This window comes from Camelus ferus, chromosome 7 (assembly GCF_009834535.1).
Source record: "Camelus ferus isolate YT-003-E chromosome 7, BCGSAC_Cfer_1.0, whole genome shotgun sequence".
NCBI classification, from domain to species: Eukaryota; Metazoa; Chordata; class Mammalia; order Artiodactyla; family Camelidae; genus Camelus; species Camelus ferus.
This window is the reverse complement of record NC_045702.1, coordinates 25078171-25097604: the sequence shown is the minus strand read 5'-3', so window position 1 is coordinate 25097604 and position 19434 is coordinate 25078171. Positions and strand designations below refer to the sequence as shown.

The 19434-nt window shown below is 37.5% G+C and overlaps 1 protein-coding gene across 1 annotated transcript in view; it reads right to left on the bottom strand.

Moving 5' to 3' along the window:
* Positions 1-19434, bottom strand: part of SLC13A1 (solute carrier family 13 member 1) — a 76775-nt gene that overhangs the window by 32425 nt on the left and 24916 nt on the right. Inside the window, 4 exon segments of the mRNA XM_014558527.2 lie at positions 13578-13620; positions 13708-13765; positions 14378-14565; positions 16748-16884. Coding sequence (XP_014414013.1) covers positions 13578-13620; positions 13708-13765; positions 14378-14565; positions 16748-16884 — 426 coding nt within the window.

Sequence of the window (19434 nt, the reverse complement as noted above, 5' to 3'; positions counted from 1 at the left end):
ACGAACAGGTTCAGGAGAGGAGTGGTAATGCTTAAAAGAGGTCTTATTTGACTGGTTTAAATTAGATGTGACATCAGTACTCTGCGGGTTTGATGGGTGTTCAAAATGGCTCTATCCGGTGGGCCTGCCATGGATTTTTATGGATAATGGATTCCTATCACCCAGGTAGGGACATCAGGTTGCTGCCCCTCCTGTGTAGTAATGCATCTCTTTCTCTTACGACACACTTGTGGTTTTCGAGTGTGATGGTCGTCCACCCAGTCTCTTTATGTGGAGCTCAACGTGCCTGTCAAGAAGCTGTTTTGGGGAAAGTTGCTTTTGAAATGACCCCAAGTGCCACTTCTCTTATATATTCCCTACATCTGGTCCACGGGAAACAGGCCCCTCTACCTGTTCAGTGAGAGTGCAGCTGGAACTCCGTTAGTAAGGAGATTCACCCATGACTTTCACTTCTAAATATTTCAAGAGTACCTCAGATACTGGCCCATTGATCGCCTCTAAGTCTAGGAAACAGATTCTCAAGTTCTCCAAGCGGTGATTTCTCAACATCTATCACACTGTCTTGAGGTAAGTGGACGACTCCCCCGCCCCGACCTTGACAGGTTAGACTGGGTTTGGGAAAATATTCTAACTTCCTTCAAAGGTAGACCATCTCTCAGGCCTCTCATCTTCAAAACTAAATTTAAGAGTCTAAAAGGGTTTTTTGGTTGCTCCCTTTGCAAATTCCATGCAAAGAAAGCATGGGAATACTTATGGTATGTGCTTGTTCTTCAGGGATAGAAAGAGTCTCATTTTACCACCCTATTAACCAAGAATTCTCCTGTTTAACCACAGCATCTTTTCCAACTGCTGGTGACTTACTTTTATCTCTGCTTTCTTTCAACTCTACTGACAAGTCTAGGTCACCGAAGTACCTAGTTACTATTCTCCTGTCTTCGCTTCCTGTCTTATCCAGTTTGGATTCCTTGGTAAACCAACTCAGTAACTTTCTCTTTTTTTAGGCGTGTAGTTTTAAAGCCAATTTACTGAGGTATGTTTGCCATGTAAAATGCTGTGCATACTTAATGCATACACGTTGATGAGTTTGGGGATAAGTACATACCTAGGAAGCCATCACCAGCATCAGTAACTTTCTCAACAAAACCCTAAACTCTCTTGTCTCTATCTGAATGGTAGTTATTCAGCAAAATGTTCGCTTTGGATGAACTCAGCCGTTTACTTTCTCCGTGTCATGTCTGCCTCTGAGCAGCCCAGTACAGCTGGTGATAATTAAACATGGTAGAGAATGGGTTCCCTACATTCAGGATCACAGCCTTCAATTGCTTCGTTCCTGCCACACCTCTACCCTGCTGTGTTTCTCTGACCAAATGATTCTAGCTGTCTCCCCAAGAAACCTGGGAACCTTCCCACTTCCCTCCTTTCACTCTTCACATGTAGCTTTGCCTCCCACTCCCCAGGGAAAATGGAAGCCAGCAGACAGAGGACTCATTGTCAAACTAGAAACCTACTTGCACCTGCCCCTCCTTCTCCTCCTTTCAACATACAAAAGAATAAATGTCTCGCCTCCAACTTGTTTCTGGACTCCTGTCTCTCAGACATTCTCAGAAACCTTATACAGTAGACTTTACTGGAATCTTCCCATCAATGTTTAATCATTTTCAAGTCATCTTTTCAAAAGAAAACAGAGAAGGCCTTTTTAAGTCCCCTCTCAATGACCCACATCACCTCCATTTTCACAACCAAACTACTCAAAAGAGTTCTCTGCATTCACTGACTCCATTGCTTTACCCAATCAAATCTGGCTTCTGTCTCTTCAATCCACCCAACACGCACTTGCTGTGATTAACAATAACCTCCATATTCCTAAACCCAGTGGATACTTCTCAGTGTCAGTTTGGTAGACCTCTTAGCAGCACCTAAAAGAGCTGATCACTCCTTTCTGCCGGAAAACTCTTGCTTAGGCTCTGCGATATCTCAGTCTTCCAGTTTTTCTTCTACATCTCTGCCTGTTCCTCTGTCTTCCTCACCAGTTTATTTCCCTTGGTCCTTTCTTAAAACAAATTTCTTGAAACTTCATCAAAGGTACTTGTCTCTTCTCACAGTAATATTTCTCCTTAGGAAATTTCATATGTTTTCAATGATTTAATGAAAGATATATGAGACCACTGAACTTCTGTCTTCAGCCAGACTCCTTTTAGACCTATATATCCAATTGTCCATTCAACATAATTTGAATGTTTTAAAATAAAACTCCAACCCCAAAATGTTCAAAGCCGAATTCATTATTTCCTTTCTCAAACCCTGTTTTTCTTCAGGATCATCTATATAAGATAATAGCATTACCAGCACCATAATTACAAACACTTAGAGTGGGCTTCGTAAGTAAAGGCATTGCTTTAAGTTACAATCAAATAAATGGTTCAATTCACCTTTTTCTTACAACACAATGAAGGTAGAGCTGCTTTTATCTCACTTTACACATGAAGATGCGAAACACAGAGAGGTTAAGTGTGTTGCCCAAGGTGACAGAGCCTGGAAATGGCAGACTTGAAGTCTGAGACCATGTAGGGCTTATACCCTCACACCGCCAGCCACTACACTATTTTGCTTGTCCTCCTTGAAATCATTGTCTTCCTCATCCCATGAAATCCTGTCAATTTTATCTACTTAAATACGTCTGGACTCTGTTGGGTTTTTTCCATCTCTGCTACCACGTGAGTCTAAGTTGTCATTGTCCCTGACTTGGGTTATTGCAATAGCTCCTTCCAGCCTTCGGTGCTTCAATTCTTGCCTATTTCAGACCTGTCTTCCACACTGAGCCTTTTAAAAAGCTAGATATATTTAAGAAATAAGAAATATGCAAACAGAACTGCCTTATCTCATACAAATAAGCATGCTGTGTGAGACACTGGCACTGAAAGACCTTCTTGAGAAATTGTATGAATGACAGGAGAAAATTACTACTCTCTAAGAGCCATCATGGGTGTGGGCACAGCATTTAGCGTGGCAGGGTCAGGTGCACTGTAATTTGCCTTTAACTTTCTAATTAACTTAAAGGTTAGCCCCCAAAGGTACCTACTCTTCACCTCTAATAAACTAATTTACAAATGTCTCCTTTTGCCTTATATTTTCTATGTGGAAAGGATCTGTATTTTCCCCATGATAAAACTTTCCATTGGAAATTTGAAAAACAAATGATACGTAAATAAGACAGCAAAATAAGTTTAAAAATTCTTATGAGTGATACAAAAATGACAAGAGAAATTTAGGGCTTAACTTTTAACTATTTTACTAAGGAAAGACCTCAAACGCAAATCAGAAAGTGATATATAATTTGGATATTATTAAGTTGATAATAAGGACAAACACAGAGATGTAATGTGTATATAACTTCTCATTGTTACATTAGAACTTCCAAAATATAAAGAAAAAAATTAGATTCCATATTAAAGCTTAACTGCAGTAAATGCACATATATTCCTATATATGAAGCAATGATGAAACTGCATTGGCAAATACAAAGTTAAAATATCAAAATAGAAAAATATTAATATATTGCCATAATTTATGGACTTCTCTCTTTTTCCCTACATAAAGACTTTTAAAATATACATGAATGCTACATACACGATTATGTAAATATCACGGACAATTTAGAAAGGCATTATGAATTCAAGATAGATTGAAATTCTGCAGTAAATGGTAGTGCTAATACATCACAAAACACGTTCAGGGTTAAGTGGAGGTGTCTGGAGGGTGGGATGGGGTGCACCACTTGTGTTATCTAGACAGTAAATACGAGCCCGGGGTAGTCAGCTTTATTCTGTTTTGTGCTTAGGGCATGTGACTGCTGGGCTGAACTGGCCGAAGAGACCACACTGTGTAGTAAGAAGTAAAGATTAAGGACCAGAGGGACAGTAGTAGAGGACAATGGGCAAGAAAATAGTGCTCTTAAGAAAGTCTAAGAGGAGCCACAAATTAAGCCAACGACTGGTATGGAAAGGAGTGGGGGAGGGTCCTCAGTAGGTCAGTCTTCTGCTCAAGACAGTAGTTTCAACCTGAGACCAAGGGTTTGACCCGGATCTAAAGGGGAGTTAAAATAAGTTATTTGGGGTAGAAAATAAGACCCAGAGCCTGACAGCACATGTTTGCAGATAGAACTCATCACATTTTTCCATAAGTGAAAGGAGTTCGGTGTTTGTGCGCGCATGCGCATGTGTGTTGTATGTGTGGTGTCTTTTCTCCTAGGGGTTTGGGAGAGAAAACAAACAAACAAACAAAGGGATGAGAAGCAAAGCATCTAGAGAGGTGAGGCTGGAGACGGTCAGGGATGAAGAGGCCAGAGAAAACCTCTTGTGCTGGTGATCAAAGGAGACTGCCATGACGGATAGACCAGGAAAGCGCTTGCTTTATGTTTCACGTGGGGAGACTTCTCTGAAACCAAATACACAGAATATAATTTTTAAAATAAAAAACATATCCACACACATATATGTGCCTAGAAATAAGACTGAAATGAAATATGTCAAAATATTAACAATAGGATTATGGGGCGGGGGGAGTAGCCACTACCTTCCTGATACTTATTGTATCTTTCACAATCATAAAAAAAAGTTTTTAAATGTATTTAAAAAAAATCATAGACTACTAGAGAAGACACATATTTAGAGATAATCTGGTACAAAGACCTAATTTTTTAGAGGAGTAAAACGAGTCTCACTGTGACATACGTAACTGGTCACAGCAGAACTGATGCAGAATGTATGGCATATGCGTTCCCTCTCAGTGATCTCCCCTGTGTCACCTTGCCTTCCAGAACAATTTTTACTTATGTGAGCTCTTTAATGGATATAAGACTTTACGGTCAATTTTATTTCATCACGCTTGTAACCAAAGCAATTGTAACCTATCGGGATTTTATTCAATCCCAATTCTCTGTCATACATTCGTATCTCCCACAAATATATGACATCTAAGACCTTGTCAGTGTGTCTTCCACAACTTCTTCCAAGTGACTGAAAGCATTTTATACAGGATATGACCAAATTCAGAATCCTAAGACATCACAGAACGAGCGGTGCTCACGGGACATTTCAGAACAAAAATTCCTGCAGGTCCAGATATAACTCACTATTGCCACCTGGTGGCAGTGATTGCAGATTCCAGGGGCACGTTACACACGGATCTCGGGTGCTAGTAATGCACACACGAATCACTGTGGACTAAACCAGTGGTCGCCACTGCGAGTATAAAATAATTCATTTGGGTGAGTGTGATATAAAAACATTAGGGGTTCTATTTATATTTAAGTAATTATTCAAGGCTAATTGCACAAAATATTAGTTCCCATTAACAATCTTCTGCTTGTCAAATACAGCCAGTTTGAAACCTTCCAGCTATTTTTGGATATTTATTTGCACTTACTTTAACTATATTCATATGATAAAATCTCCTGATTTCTCAGCTGTAGGCATTACAATTAAAATTCCACTATGTTAGATGAGACTTTAGCTTTCTTTCACAGCCTCCTCCCATATTCAATACTCATACACACTCATACTTTTTATGTCACCATCATCCTCCCCTCGAAATTTTGCTTAGAGCAGAGCTCAATGTTCAGAATGTTGTCTAGAGATCTATTAACAGCTGAACAACAGGATATATATAACTTTTTGTGTTTTGTATCCCATTACTTGCTTAGTTTTCTAAGTGGATACCACCAAATCAGCCCCAAATATTCTGTGGTTGTTTAAATCTTCTCTCCACATAATTAAATAATAGGATAACTAATCTACATCACTTCATTGATAGTTTGGGTATTGATTTCTAGATTGGAAACAGTGTTACCCAGAATTTTGAAAGCATTTTCCCCTATTGTCTCCGAGTTTTCAGTGTTGCTGTAAAGAAGTCTTCTGTCACCCATGCTTTTTGTCCTAAGGAATCATGCTTTTTGGAAACTTTTAGGGTTTTCTCTTCATTCACCATGTTCTGAAATCTCAAGGTCCTTTCCTATGTGGGTCTGTTTCATCAGTTTTGCTGGCACCCAGTGGGGCTTTACGTCATAAAAATTATATTCTTTCATTATGAAAATTTTCTTGAATTTTGAGGTAACCTTAGTTTTCTCAATTCTTTTTCTGAAACTCCTATTATTTTATCTTGTTTCTTCTATTTTATACTAAAATTTTCATTTATATTTTATAGCTTTATATTTCTATCTTTATTTTATATATTTTATATTTATAGTATTTTATATATTTATTTCCTATTATATATATTTATTTTTGTCTTACTCCTTTTTTATAAAATTTCATTCATATTTCATGACTGCAATTTCTTTGTTCACCTCTCTGAATATATATTAATGATAATTTTTTCTTGTGTTTTCATCTTTCTGCACAGTCTTGTTTCCTGCCAGTTTGTTTCCTTTTGGTTTGTTTGGATCTCTCTCTTTCATGCCTGCGGTTGTCTTCAGGTACCCAAGAACTCGGGTGGTTTGCTCCTATTTAAGGCAGTGGAAAGCTGGTTGGAAGCCCTGTACCTGCTCTTAGGAACTTGTTGTTGACTGTGGGCTCATAGATGCTATCATCTGCCTGGATCTTTTTTTTGAGAAAACCTAATGCAATATATTTTCATCTTTTATCTTGTGTTGATTACATTCCCCGAAGAAAAACCTCCTGGCCTCTTGCCTGCTGACACCTGGAGGGTATAGGCCTGGCTACTGGGGCCGGTGAGATGGGGCAAGGTTCTCACCATTCAACATACAAACGATCACTCGGTGCTCCAGTTTTCACTGTGAAGCCCTTCCCTGAGCCTGAACTGTGTCGAGTCCTCCTTACCCTCTGCTTTACCACGTCTAAAGATGACACTTGTCTGGTGGAGGGGAAGCAGCTGCATCCAGGTGGAGTTGAGGAAGAAGTTTGGGGATTTAACTGTTTCATAAGCAATTTTTTTTACTTACCCCCACTTTTCAACATTGTAAAGACTTTGAGGGCTGCGGCTGAGTAAATTAGATCAGTAGCTTATTGTCCTTCCTCACGGCTGACGGGATTACACTTTCGTGGGATAACTGAGGCACTTCCCACTCACTCTTTAACTTTCTGGCTTCCAAAGTGATTTTGCTGTCATCTCCTTTCTTGACATTTTTATAACTATGACTTATGACTTAGAAAGTCTATTCTTGTTTTAACGGAGATTTGGGATAGAGTGAAGGTAAATGGGCCCATTCAACCTACCATCTTATTGGAAGATGCAATATTTCTCTTTTTACATTAAAAAAAAAAAAAAAACAAGAACTAAATGATTCTTAACTAGTAGTCATTGCATTGACCTTGGTGCCCTTGTAGGCCATACATGGTGGATGCCATAGGCAAAAGGGAGAGGAGAGTCCATGGTGCACAGAGGGATTGACAGTGGGGCCTGTCTCCTCTGTTCACTCGGCACACTGAGTTTACATGTGCTTGGTTAAGTGGATAACAGAATAACCTTTCTAGTTTTAATTAAACCAGCCCTCCCATAATGTACACATGACTTTAAATAATTTCTATAGGAAATGACTTATGTAATGAAACTGTAGAATGAAGATAATGCATAAGTGAACAGCAAGAAAATCTTAAGAGACATCCTTCTCCTACTCCTGATATGACCTCCTCATGAAGATCTGGTGAAGATCTAATCAGTAATAACCTGAACAACTCAGAAGAGTTGGTGACAAGTTTGAAGCTATCAGTAAGACTCTTTGAAATATGATTTATATCTACTGTAGTTAATAAAGAATTATGTCACATATTGTGATTTGGGATATTAGTTTATACAGTAATGGTATGAGGCACAGAAGGATATTTAAAATTTAGCACTCAAGACATGAGGATTCTTCATAAAAATTATATTTTTCAGCAATGTTGAAAATCAATTAAACCCAAAATCCATTTTACAAAATGTTATATCTTGAATGTTATTTAGAAGCCTCCTTTGTGATTTCTTAGTGAAGAGCAAAAAATAAAAATATACATGCTGTTGGAAAAAAAAAATCTTGTTTTCTTTTCATAGTGATAGAAATGACTGAAATAATGTGTAAATAATATAACAGCTATCTCTCTATCCGGCTGCATGACAAATCAGATTTTCTGTTAAATGAAATGCTGTTTAAAATATTAAAAAGTCCCTTTAAAGATATATCACTGAACTGATACAGAAGTAAGGAATCTGCCTTGGCCCCAAATAATGCACAAGTGGGAATCTTAAGTGAAGGGTCTAAGCAGTTTTTGACCTGAGGATTTCAGTTTATTCTTTTGCAGAGAGAGCTGAAGATGGCAGATAATGCCTAAGGCCCACCCTGTGTGGTGAATAGTATAGGAAAACACTCATAAAGCTGGTATCCTTTGCAGAAGCAGAAGGCAAGGAAATCTCATGCTGACTTAAGGAAAAATGTAATGTTCCCTGAAAACTCCTAAACCATGAGCATTTCTAGCCTAAATTGATGTTACCTGTGCATTAGACAAAAAACAGCGATATAATTCAAAGCTCTTCCATGCAACTGCAGCTTAGGACTTGAGGAATTCCCATAGGGTTTCAAAGAAAATCAGCATTTCAATATTTGAAAGCACAAAACATGCAAGAAAATATGACAACAAAAATGAGAACCAGCAGAAAACAAAAATAGGCCAAAGAATGAGATCCACAGGGCTTCAGACACTAGAGCAATTAGACACAGAATATAAATAAACTTGTTTGTGATTAACAAGTTAGAAGATGGAAAATATGAGTAAGAAGAAAGAGACTATAAAATTACCAAGCAAATCTTAAAAAGAGACAAACAGAATTTATAGAAATTGAAATTTAAGTTACTGAATTAAAAAATTCAGTCAATGGGTTAAACAACAAAACAGACATAGCCAAAGGGAGAATGAATGTTTCCACAGTGATTGCACACTTTACAGTCCCACCAACAACACAAAAGGGGTTCCTATTCTCCCCACCTTTAACACTTGTTACCTCTTGTCTTTTTGATGCTTCTGTGAGTCCTAAAGGGTGTGTGATAGTCTCTTTCCCTCCCTGCTCACCTCTCTGTAAACGTCAGGATTTGGCTGGATGAGTAAAGGAGACGCCTGGGTTGTGTCAGGTCAGGACTGGGCAGCACTAACAACTGGCTTTGCTGCCCAGTTTCACCCAGTCTAGGAGAAGGGGAAAGTAGTCAGGAAGGACTGTGGTTTGTAGCACCTACCTGATCTAATGTAAAATACATTTTCCATATTTGATCTAGGGGCCAGATATTCTAGAATTGCTATCTCCTTACCTGACAGAACTAATGTCCCTAGTCCCTAGTATTATGGGCCGTGCTTATTACTGTTGTATGATACCTTGAATTCTTGGAGAACATTAAAGAGTTCTGTCTTACAGAATTTGATTTTTAATAATAAGAATTTTCACCCCCAAACTAAACATCACCTAATTAAAAGCAAGATTCAATTTGTTCAAGGAAAATTTCCTTTGAACTTTTCCCTTTGGGGAAGTTCAAATTATATAAGATGAATGGAAAACGATTACCTTAGACGTCTCATTAAAAGCATACTGATTTTCCAATTGTTTTCATTCAAAGATGCCTGGAGGTTTAGAAATTGAGCTGGTATAAAAAATCTGGGGTATCTCTTTGAATAACACTAGTGTCAAGAAGGAAAAAAATACAGCAACTTGGTTCTTCTTTCGGTGTGTAAAAGTTGACTTTTGGATACTCAGAACTTATTTCTCATGGAAATACTATAGGGGATGATTGGTCTCCCAGTTTCTCCACTGGAACCTGCCAAATCTATTCCCCCGTGCATGTCAGTGTTCTTTTGGGGCCTTCCTTTCTTCTTGTTCCTTTTCTTCTCTAAAATATTTCAGCTAATTTGAAGTAACACAGAATTTATGGGCTAAGTGTCTACCCACCGCTTTTATTCGGGGCACAAGGAGGGAACGCTGCTATTGTCTGGGTCGTGGCCTATAGTGAAAAGGGCACCTGGGGAGTCATGGAAGACATCTCTTTTTTATGTATGAAGCATAGGAATATGACTCTTAGATAGGAGTGCTCTGTAATCAGTTCCTGGAATCTAAGGGACTACTGAATATCCATCATCTTCAAAATCAACATATAACCATCACCATCAGCTGCAGCAGCAGCAGCAATGGGAAAATTATCTTCAAATTATTCACCATTATTATCTGTATCAAAACTTTGTAGTGCTATTAACAAGAATTTTATGGTTGATAAAGTATATAAAGAACCCATAAAACTCAACAGTAAAAAACCAACCAACCCACCCCAGGATATCCAATTGAAAAACAGGCAGAGGAACTGAATAGACCTTTTTTACACACAAGACATAAAAATGGTCAACAGGTACATGAGAAGGTGCTCAACATCACTAATCATCAGGGAAATGCAAATCAAAAGCACAAAGAGTTATCATCTCACACCTGTTAGAATGGCTGTCATTATAATAGCACGCACTATGCTAAGAGAAGTAAGTCAGACAGAGAAAGACAGATGCTGCCTGGTATGATTTATACGTGGAATCGATGAAAGCCAAACTCATAGAACAGAAGTAGAGTGGTGGTTACTAGGGCCTGGGGAGGGGAGGCGGGAGAAGGAACAGGGAGATGTTGGTCAAAGGGTACAAACTCCCAGTTATAAGATGAGTAAGTTCTGGGGATCTAATGTACAGCATGACTATTATAATTAATAGTACTATATACATAGCTGGAAGCTACTAAGAGAGTAGATCTTAAATGGTCACATTGAAGTAAAGAAATGGTAATTATGGAGGGGGAGAGCATAGCTCGGTGGTCGAGTGCGCGCCTAACATGCATGAGGTCCTGGATTCAACCCCCAGTACCTCTACCAAACAAACAAACAAACAAACAAATGAATGAATGAATAAATAAACCTAATTCCCCCCTCAAAAAAAAAAAAAAAAAAAGAAATGGTAATTATGTACCGTAATGGAGGTGTTAAATAACACTGGTGGTAATCATTTACAATATATAGGTATATCAAATCAACAGATTGGTGATTCCAATGTGTGAAATTTCAGTAATTTTCATAGAAATCAAACAATTTTTTAGTGCATATTACCAAAAAATCTATGCCCTTCATTGTTTTTCCTTTTCTTTGAAATTTATTTTAAACCATTTCTCTTCAAAGGGAGTAATATTTAGATCTTTTTGACTTGTAGTTCACATACAAAGTCAAACCACCCAGGATTTACTTTTAATTAAATGAAATGCCTCACCAACACCATGAAGAAAGTAGAAGACCAAAATATTATGTTATGAATATTCCTTCCATTTCATAGCTAGTTTAACTAGATACAGATTCTTCCACATAATCAGTTAATGTTAAATTATCTAGTTAAAACCTGGCAAAGAACAGGTACAACTTATAATAATTATAACACAAACTATACAAAACGTGTATATTGAAGATTTATAATTGATAAAAATCAAAACATATCTCCAATGTACAATATGTAAAATAATACTTTCATGCTATCTCTTACAAAGAACACTATTATAGACCAAAACGTTATCACTTAATTTTTCTTTGACATAAAGCTACATTTTTATGTTCAAAGGCCTTGTTTGAACTCAGATCTCAATCTTTACGGCCTAAGATACACCCAAATTATCTTACTTTCCCTTGTTGAAAACTTACTTCTCCCTCGGTGTTCCTCACCTCGTCAGTGGTATCACACCCTGCCTTTGCCCAGCTTACTGTAGCAGAGGCGTCTCCAGTGCTTTTCTCTCTCTCATCCACCAAGTCAGATTAATCAAAAAGTCCAGTTAGGTCCATACCTTCTGCCCTACGCATTATTGCCACAGTAAGCTCTTCAAAGGGCAGAATCTACCATGCTGTCCCCTAGTTTCAAGGCTCTCTATTCCCCTTAAGATAAACTAAACTCCTTTGCATAGCATGAACAGCTATTTTTATCCTGGTCCAACCTATCTGAACGTTTCACTCCCTACAACTCCTCACCTGGCACCTGCACTGGAGATGTTTCTGAAAAAGCCCTGCTCTCTAAATAATTGGGTCTTTGAATACATTGTATTCTGAGTACATTATCTCTTTCTTTTTCACTCCTTCATTAGTCAAGGTAAGCATCTATTGAATACTCACTCTGCTTCAGGCAATGGAACGAGATAGGGGATTGAATGGGGAACCAAGCAGACTTGGTCCCTGCAGGAATGGAATCTGCACTCCTCTGACTGCAGGAGCCATCTTCCCTCCATTCTCAAATTCCTTTACCTCATATTCCCTTCTGGCAATATGCCCAGGTGAGCTGGTTGCTCCAGACTCTAGAAGACTTGGCCTCTGTATGTGCCTGTGCTGTGGTATTTATGTCACACTTTTTTTTTTTTTTTCTAAAGTCCATCTTCCCCACTAGACTCTGAGCTGCTTACACTAAGGAGCAGGTCTTTTCATCAATAGACTTTCTTATAACGCCTGGGGCAGTGTTGGATGGCAAATCTATTGGAAAGGCTTTGACCCAAAATTTAGGCATTACGCCAGAAAACAGGGTTTCTGAAGATGACCACAAGAAAATTACTGAGTGCAAGTATATCCAACAGTTTTTAAAAATTATTTCTAATGTATTCTTCTGTAATATACCTGGCATACTATTGATTTTCTGCGTTTTAAAACAATTACTTCCAGCCCTAAAGATGATAAGGTTTTCATAAATACATATTCGATTCTCATCTTAAAAACCCTTAATATATATGATAGCTAATGGCTTAAAATTAATGTTTGTATTAGTTTTCTCTTTATATAGAAATTGTTCTTCCCTTGAAGATTTCTGTAAATAACAAAAGGGTTTTCTTCTTCCTATTGAATTACATGCTAATGCATCATAGCCTGAGGAAGGAACATATGCTCCACTCTCATATTTCTAATGCCATGGTTACTGTAGGACTATTTCTATGCAGGATTATTTTCCAGTGGTCTCGAGATATATTATTCCCAATACAACCTAGTATAGTATTTTTATATTGATTTATCCTGGGGAAATGAATTCTATGGGATAGTTTACAAAAGTCTCCTTCCTTCGTTTAATAGCTGGGATAGCTCCAACCCCATCTGTATTGGGTGGTAGCGACTCGGGAATTCTGCATCGCAGTTTCTAGTGGCAACGAGGACACTAAAGATAACTGGGTTGTAATTACATAAATAGCAGCTGCTCTAAGTTCATAACCTGAAAGACAGGATGCTCCTAATAAAACAGGCAGCAAGATTTTAATAAGAAAGTGAAACAATATTCTGAGACCAGCATTGCATTTCTTTAAAACACATGTGCTCACTGACATCACCATGAACCTGGTAAAAGGAGAAAATGATGCTAATTTTCAGAGCCTAAAATGTTTCCTATCAGGATGTTGATTATGTGTCTACCCATGAAGGCTTATCAAACCATTATACCAGGCTTTGACTTAGGAAAGCAAAATAATTTATAGGTTTTACAGGTCTGAAAATGCATACAATATCTAACTGCAGATCTAATATAATTTCATGTATAATTATTTAGAAAGAATCAAATTTAATGTACCTTTTCCAGCTCCATCTTGCTTGAAGTTTTCCCTGCATCATTCCTGTATATGAAAAATAAATTGACCCAGTTTATAATTTTATTAAAACGTAATTTGGAAAATCCTAATCAAAATGTCAATATTCTTTACCCTGGAACTGGTTTTGTTTTCTCTTTCTTCTCATTTGTTTCATTTCCATCAACACTTTCTGCAAAATAGTAAATAGAAAAAGAAAAATTAAATGAAGGGTTATCAGCGTGTGCCCGAGGGGTGGGGGTGTGTGTGAAGATGAAAGCATTATGAGAAACTAAAAATAAATGAATTCGCTTTATACTGAGATAACACTCCTTGTAATGAAGTATTTTATAAATACAAATGTCCTCCCAACATCTTTTCACTGCATTAGAGTAGTTTTTTCAGGGCCAGAAATAACCAAGTGAAATGTGATGCTGTTTCCAAACAGAATATAGGAATTAAAGGTTCCCAATACTATGCAGGAAAGTCATTTCAGTACAAAAGAGAAACCTGAAGGTCTACTGATAAAGCCTTAAAAGACAGATAAAAAGGCTGAAGAATAGAAAAGTCATTCTTATTCTTTCCCTTTTGCCAGAGAATGTAAATTCAACCATTAATTGCAGGTAAAATATTTGGGTAATGTAATTCCTTTGTATAAATATTGGGAAATACAGAAAAAGGAAGGTTAATTTCACATCATACATGTATATATGAACAGTTCATTCAAAATACAATCCAGAATTCTTGAGTTTATTCTAATGCCCAAATGACTAGACCCCATTTTGGCCATATCAGCATGAGATACCATCAATTTCCAGTCCCTGGTTGGTTGATCCACTGAAATAAGTCATCTGAGTGGCCTCGACCTCTGCTTCAGCACTGATGATCTGCTGTGCCACAGCCTCCACGATGGGCATCACCATGGCCGCAGTTGAGGTGTTGCTCAGCCACATAGATAAGAAGGCAGTACTACTCATGAACCCCAAAGTCAGCCTGAAATGAGAGGGCGTTTAGTATGAACTCTGCTGTCTAGATTAACTAGCTCTGTGTTATTTAACTGTAAGGGATGTTGTTTGTGAGTTGGAAATTAATGTTTTCAAAACACAGAAGGTTAGGATTCCTCCCAGATGAAGAACTCTGAGGACAGTGATAGCCAAGTGGAAATCAAAATGGCACACATTAAGAGTGGATTTCTTATGAGATTTGTCTCCCTGGAAACCGTTAAGAATCTTCTCTCCAAAAACAGAAAAATGGTAAAACTTATAATCAAACTGCAAGTTGGTTGATGATATACCAGCTATAATGTAATGCCAATATTTGAATGCCCTTTACAGATGACACTTACCTTCAAATCCTAGTAAGACATGGTGCCATCAGCATTTGAATTTAGAACACTTATTCTTCCCTTTGTCTTTGGGTTATAGCTCTGTTTATTAGTGCGCCAGGGAGGCACAAGGGCAAGGAGGGAGATTAATATTTATAAATCTGCTTTTTACTTGTTCACTACTCTGGTTTAATACGTGGTAGGTGGAGGAAATGGTTTTAAAACCACTAGCTAAAATGAAGTTTCAGAGTTTTCTGTAGATTCAATGATTTATGCTCTCCTGAATCTGACATTCCTGCCTGTTGTCAGAACTGGATATATTGCATTGTCTTCTCTTATAAATAGAGTAATTCTTCTCTCTTAAAAATAACATACCTAAGATTAGAGGATTTTAAACCATGTCTATAAACTTTCAAAATCACACTTAGGAAAAAAAAAAACAAAACATGATCTCGTATGAGTAGGAGGTCCCAGAAAATCACTCAGAAGCACATCTTTCCATATAGAGCCATTTATGAAATTCTTTGACTCGTCTTTTGAAACAGATCTATAAGAAAAATTCCACAGTGTAAGTTTCAATTACGAATAAGGCAAATATTTTCTATTTCTAAAAGAAAACTTTTAAGAAAATTGTTTAAACCAGAAATGATTCTTAATTTAAAAAAACAAACAATTTTAACTTAAGGCATTGGCAAAACATGAAATCTTTCAATACAAAAAGGCTGGGATCTAATAAACCTTCTATCTGGTAAAAATGCCTTAAACTGAAAAGCCATTTAGTGGTATAATGAACAGGACTTTTGCACACTATGCAGTGCCCCACCCTGTCTACCCCCTGGGGTCAGTGGCCAAGGAGAAGAGACATATTTCTATAGCGCTTCAAGAAGCGTGGAACATCATTTCATTTTAAGACTGAAATGCCCTTAATACCCGCACTGTTATAAAATTTTTCAGTAACAAATATTTTTTTAAGGATCTGTCTCATCTGAGTTATTTAATATCTTTCTATTTAACAAAACAGTTTGCTCCACAAATGATGAACACAGACAGTGCTTATACCCTAGAATGAATTATGCAACAGAGTTCAATACAGTTTTCCTATTTCTAAAGAAAGATGAGAAGGAAAGAACCACCTAAGGCTTTAAAGCATGCCATTATGCAAATGATTATGACACTGGAATTTTTTTTAACTCACATTTATGTTCTTAACAAGAGCTAGAATTAAAAGCAAAACACCCAATTAATTTAAAGAAAAAAGAGCGTTTATTTTAGTGGGAAAATTCAGTCAACTGCCTGCTTTCACATTCTATAGATGAAACTTCGTAATTGCTTCACTTTGCAACTGTTCATTTAAAAAGAGAAAAGTTCACCTTGGAATTTTTCTGCACACATTTGTATTTTGTCAGTAATGTCTTTGTCTTTGGTTCTTAACAGCCTCTCTGATGATCAAGGATACTCTTGAACAAGTCTTGAATGTGTAATCAGCCAAATAAACAAGATAGCACTGAAATCTACTCTGAAGTCTATCAGTCTTGTCTGTTGAGGTTCAAGGCTTCTCTCGGCTTTGACTCCTATGGTGCATAAAAGGTGACAGAGTTGTGTGCACTTATTCCAATCTCCCTGTAATTAGACCGGCAGTGAAAGGAAAGTTGCTGGGTTTTTTTTTTTCCCCTCCTCCAACTCAAGTGCCCTTTATATCACTTTCATATTTGCAGAGAGGAAAAAAAAAAATCATGAATTACACTGCCATACAAATGATTGTCTGGATATGCATTACTTATCTGGTTATTTGCTCTGCACAAAAATTTTCTGTTTGGAATATAAACCTCGAACAGTAAACACAGTACTTACCATGCTGGGTTCACACCCACCATCATCACCATCCTCAGAGCAATCCTTTTATGCAGATTCCATTTTTCTATTGATGTTGCTAAACAGATGACTCCAATTAGCAGTAGGTGAAAATCTTTGAAATAAGCAGATGCCACCTGAAATTACAATTAAACCCATGATTATTTACGTTGGTGAGGGGAAAATAACATTGCATAAGAAAGATGTTGCTCTCACTGCTCTTAAATTTGACCTTCAACTGCATTATCTTTCTATTTTGTTGAAGGAAATGTAGATGTGTCTGAATACAAATTTAAATAAGTTCCATATCCTTACCTAGAAATAGTACTGTTAAGAAAAAAATATATACATTTTAAAAAGTACCCATATACTAGGTTTTGAAAGAGCTGAGTAACCTCAGGTAAGTGCCTTCTATGCCTTAATTTCTCCATCTGTAAACTGGGGTTAATTAGTTTGTGCTCCTGTGGCAGAATGGCCGTGACTAACACCAGCTCGCCAATATCTTCATCCCCACTCATTATGCCAAACCTGCAGAGTCACGCTTTTGTATTTTGAATGGAGATTAGTAGAGTGTACAGACACTTAATCAAGCAGCCGTGTGGTCAAATAAGTTTAGAAAACAGTTTTCTAAAATTCTAGAATCTTCCTTTATATAGACCTTCTCAAAACCTTTAAACACAGTGTATACTATTATAACTCTCAGTGAGGGGGATACCCTATACTCTGTGTTTTCTAAACTTATCTAATCATAGAAATATTATTTTAAATTACCTCAAGGTATAGATATTCAAGAGTCCTGACTGTATGAAATACTTGGCTAAACTGAATCACAAGGCTGTGGGAAGAGGAGAGGATTCTAAGAGGAAATATCGCTTTAAAAAAAAAATCACATAATGTCTAGTAGAAAAAATGGAAGAGTTGGAACAAAACTACTCTGTTATGAAACCATGAACGAATAGGAAAATCAATTCTGATGATGAATTTGCGATTTTAAATTGTATCTGCATTTTTAATACAACTCACTAAGCTTGCCTGCCTGGGTTTTAAAAAAAATTGAAAATTACCCTTGGAATTAAAAGTCAACGAGTGGTTTATGGTTTATGAAAGGTTAGTTTATGATGCTTTTCAAAGTTTATATTTCTCTTTACACTTTGTAGTAATTATATAATAGAAAATAAGTAATTGCATCAATTTCCTTATTATTTTCATTTGTTAATTACTCTAACATTGCGTGAGCATCCACGATGCACCAAAACTGCTCCAGGAGCAAGGGATACGGGTAAGATGTCTAGCATGGTTTTTCCCTGTTTATGCCTCTACAATTCTTAAACGGTGAGCTTTTCCAAGTAGGTCCTGCCATTTTTCTGCATCGCAGAGCCCTGTTTGTTTTCCTCATAGCATAGCACATTGTGTAAAGACTATTTGTTTACTTGCTTATTGCATATCTTTTCTATTATACACACATTCTGTGTGGACCAGGAATCTGTTTTGCTAACCATCGCATATCTGGCACGTCGCACAGTTTTGGGACGGAGAGTGGGCAGTAGGCGGGAGTGAATGTATAAGCTGTGGTCTCTGAGCAACTCAGCCCATTGTCTACACTCTTCCCAAACTCCTATCTTCCCAACTCCCTCTAACTTACTCTTGGTAAAAGCATTATTTCAATTTACTAATTTACTCATGTTTCCAGACTTGTGAACTATTTTTACACCTCCCTGGTTCTATCCCTGCCTCTCTGAAGTTTTCTTCTCAGCCGACTCTAAAAATTCGTTTTCTGCTGCTTTCCTTAAATGCTGGTGTTCTACAGGGTTCTCTCCGCAGTATTCCTGTCTTATCCACTCGATGGCTGAATCTTATGGATTCAGCTACCATTTCTACGTGTCTAAATAATGTTTGGCACATGGTAGGTGTTCAGTACACATTTGTTGAATGAATGCTGAAGACACTAAAATCTTTGCATCCAGGCAGATATGTCTGCTGAGGTCCAGACTGGTGTATCCAATGGATACTTCCATTCGAATTTCCCACAAGCATCTAAAAACTCAATATGTCTAAACTAACGCTTCTCATCTTCTCACTCCGCATCCTTCACACTTGCACCTCCTCATGTATCTCTTTTTGTGAATGAAAGTTCCATCTACTCAGTTGCCCAAGCCAGAAACCAGAGGGTCAGTTATGATGCCTTTTTAACTTCCAATACGTGTGTATCACCAAGTCTTATCATTTCTAGTTCCTTTTAAATTTGTCTACTTTCCTCTGTTCGCACACTACTACCTTAATTAAGCGCCTCACCATTTCTTACCTGGTTACTGTATGATCCGTTTCTTATCCACCCCTTACTGTTGCCATTGTCACTCTTCCAACAGGTACGTCTGATCACACTGTCTTTCCTAAACTCTTTTAGCAGACCCCAGGTCTTTTGAGGCTAAATCCAATATTCTTAATATGTTACAAGACTCCTCATCATTTGGTCTGAGCTCATCTCTCCCGCATACACTTTCAGTGCTGCACCAGCTTCTCCCCAAGTGTGCAGTTCCCCAAACACAGAAGTGCTTTAGCACTTCTGGTCATTTAACCTGGAATGACCCTCTTCTCTCATCTCGCTAAACTTTATCTTCCTTCATGGATTAACTTAGATGTCATTCTTTCCTAGATGCCTTCCCTGACCACCCTCTACTTAGTTGGAT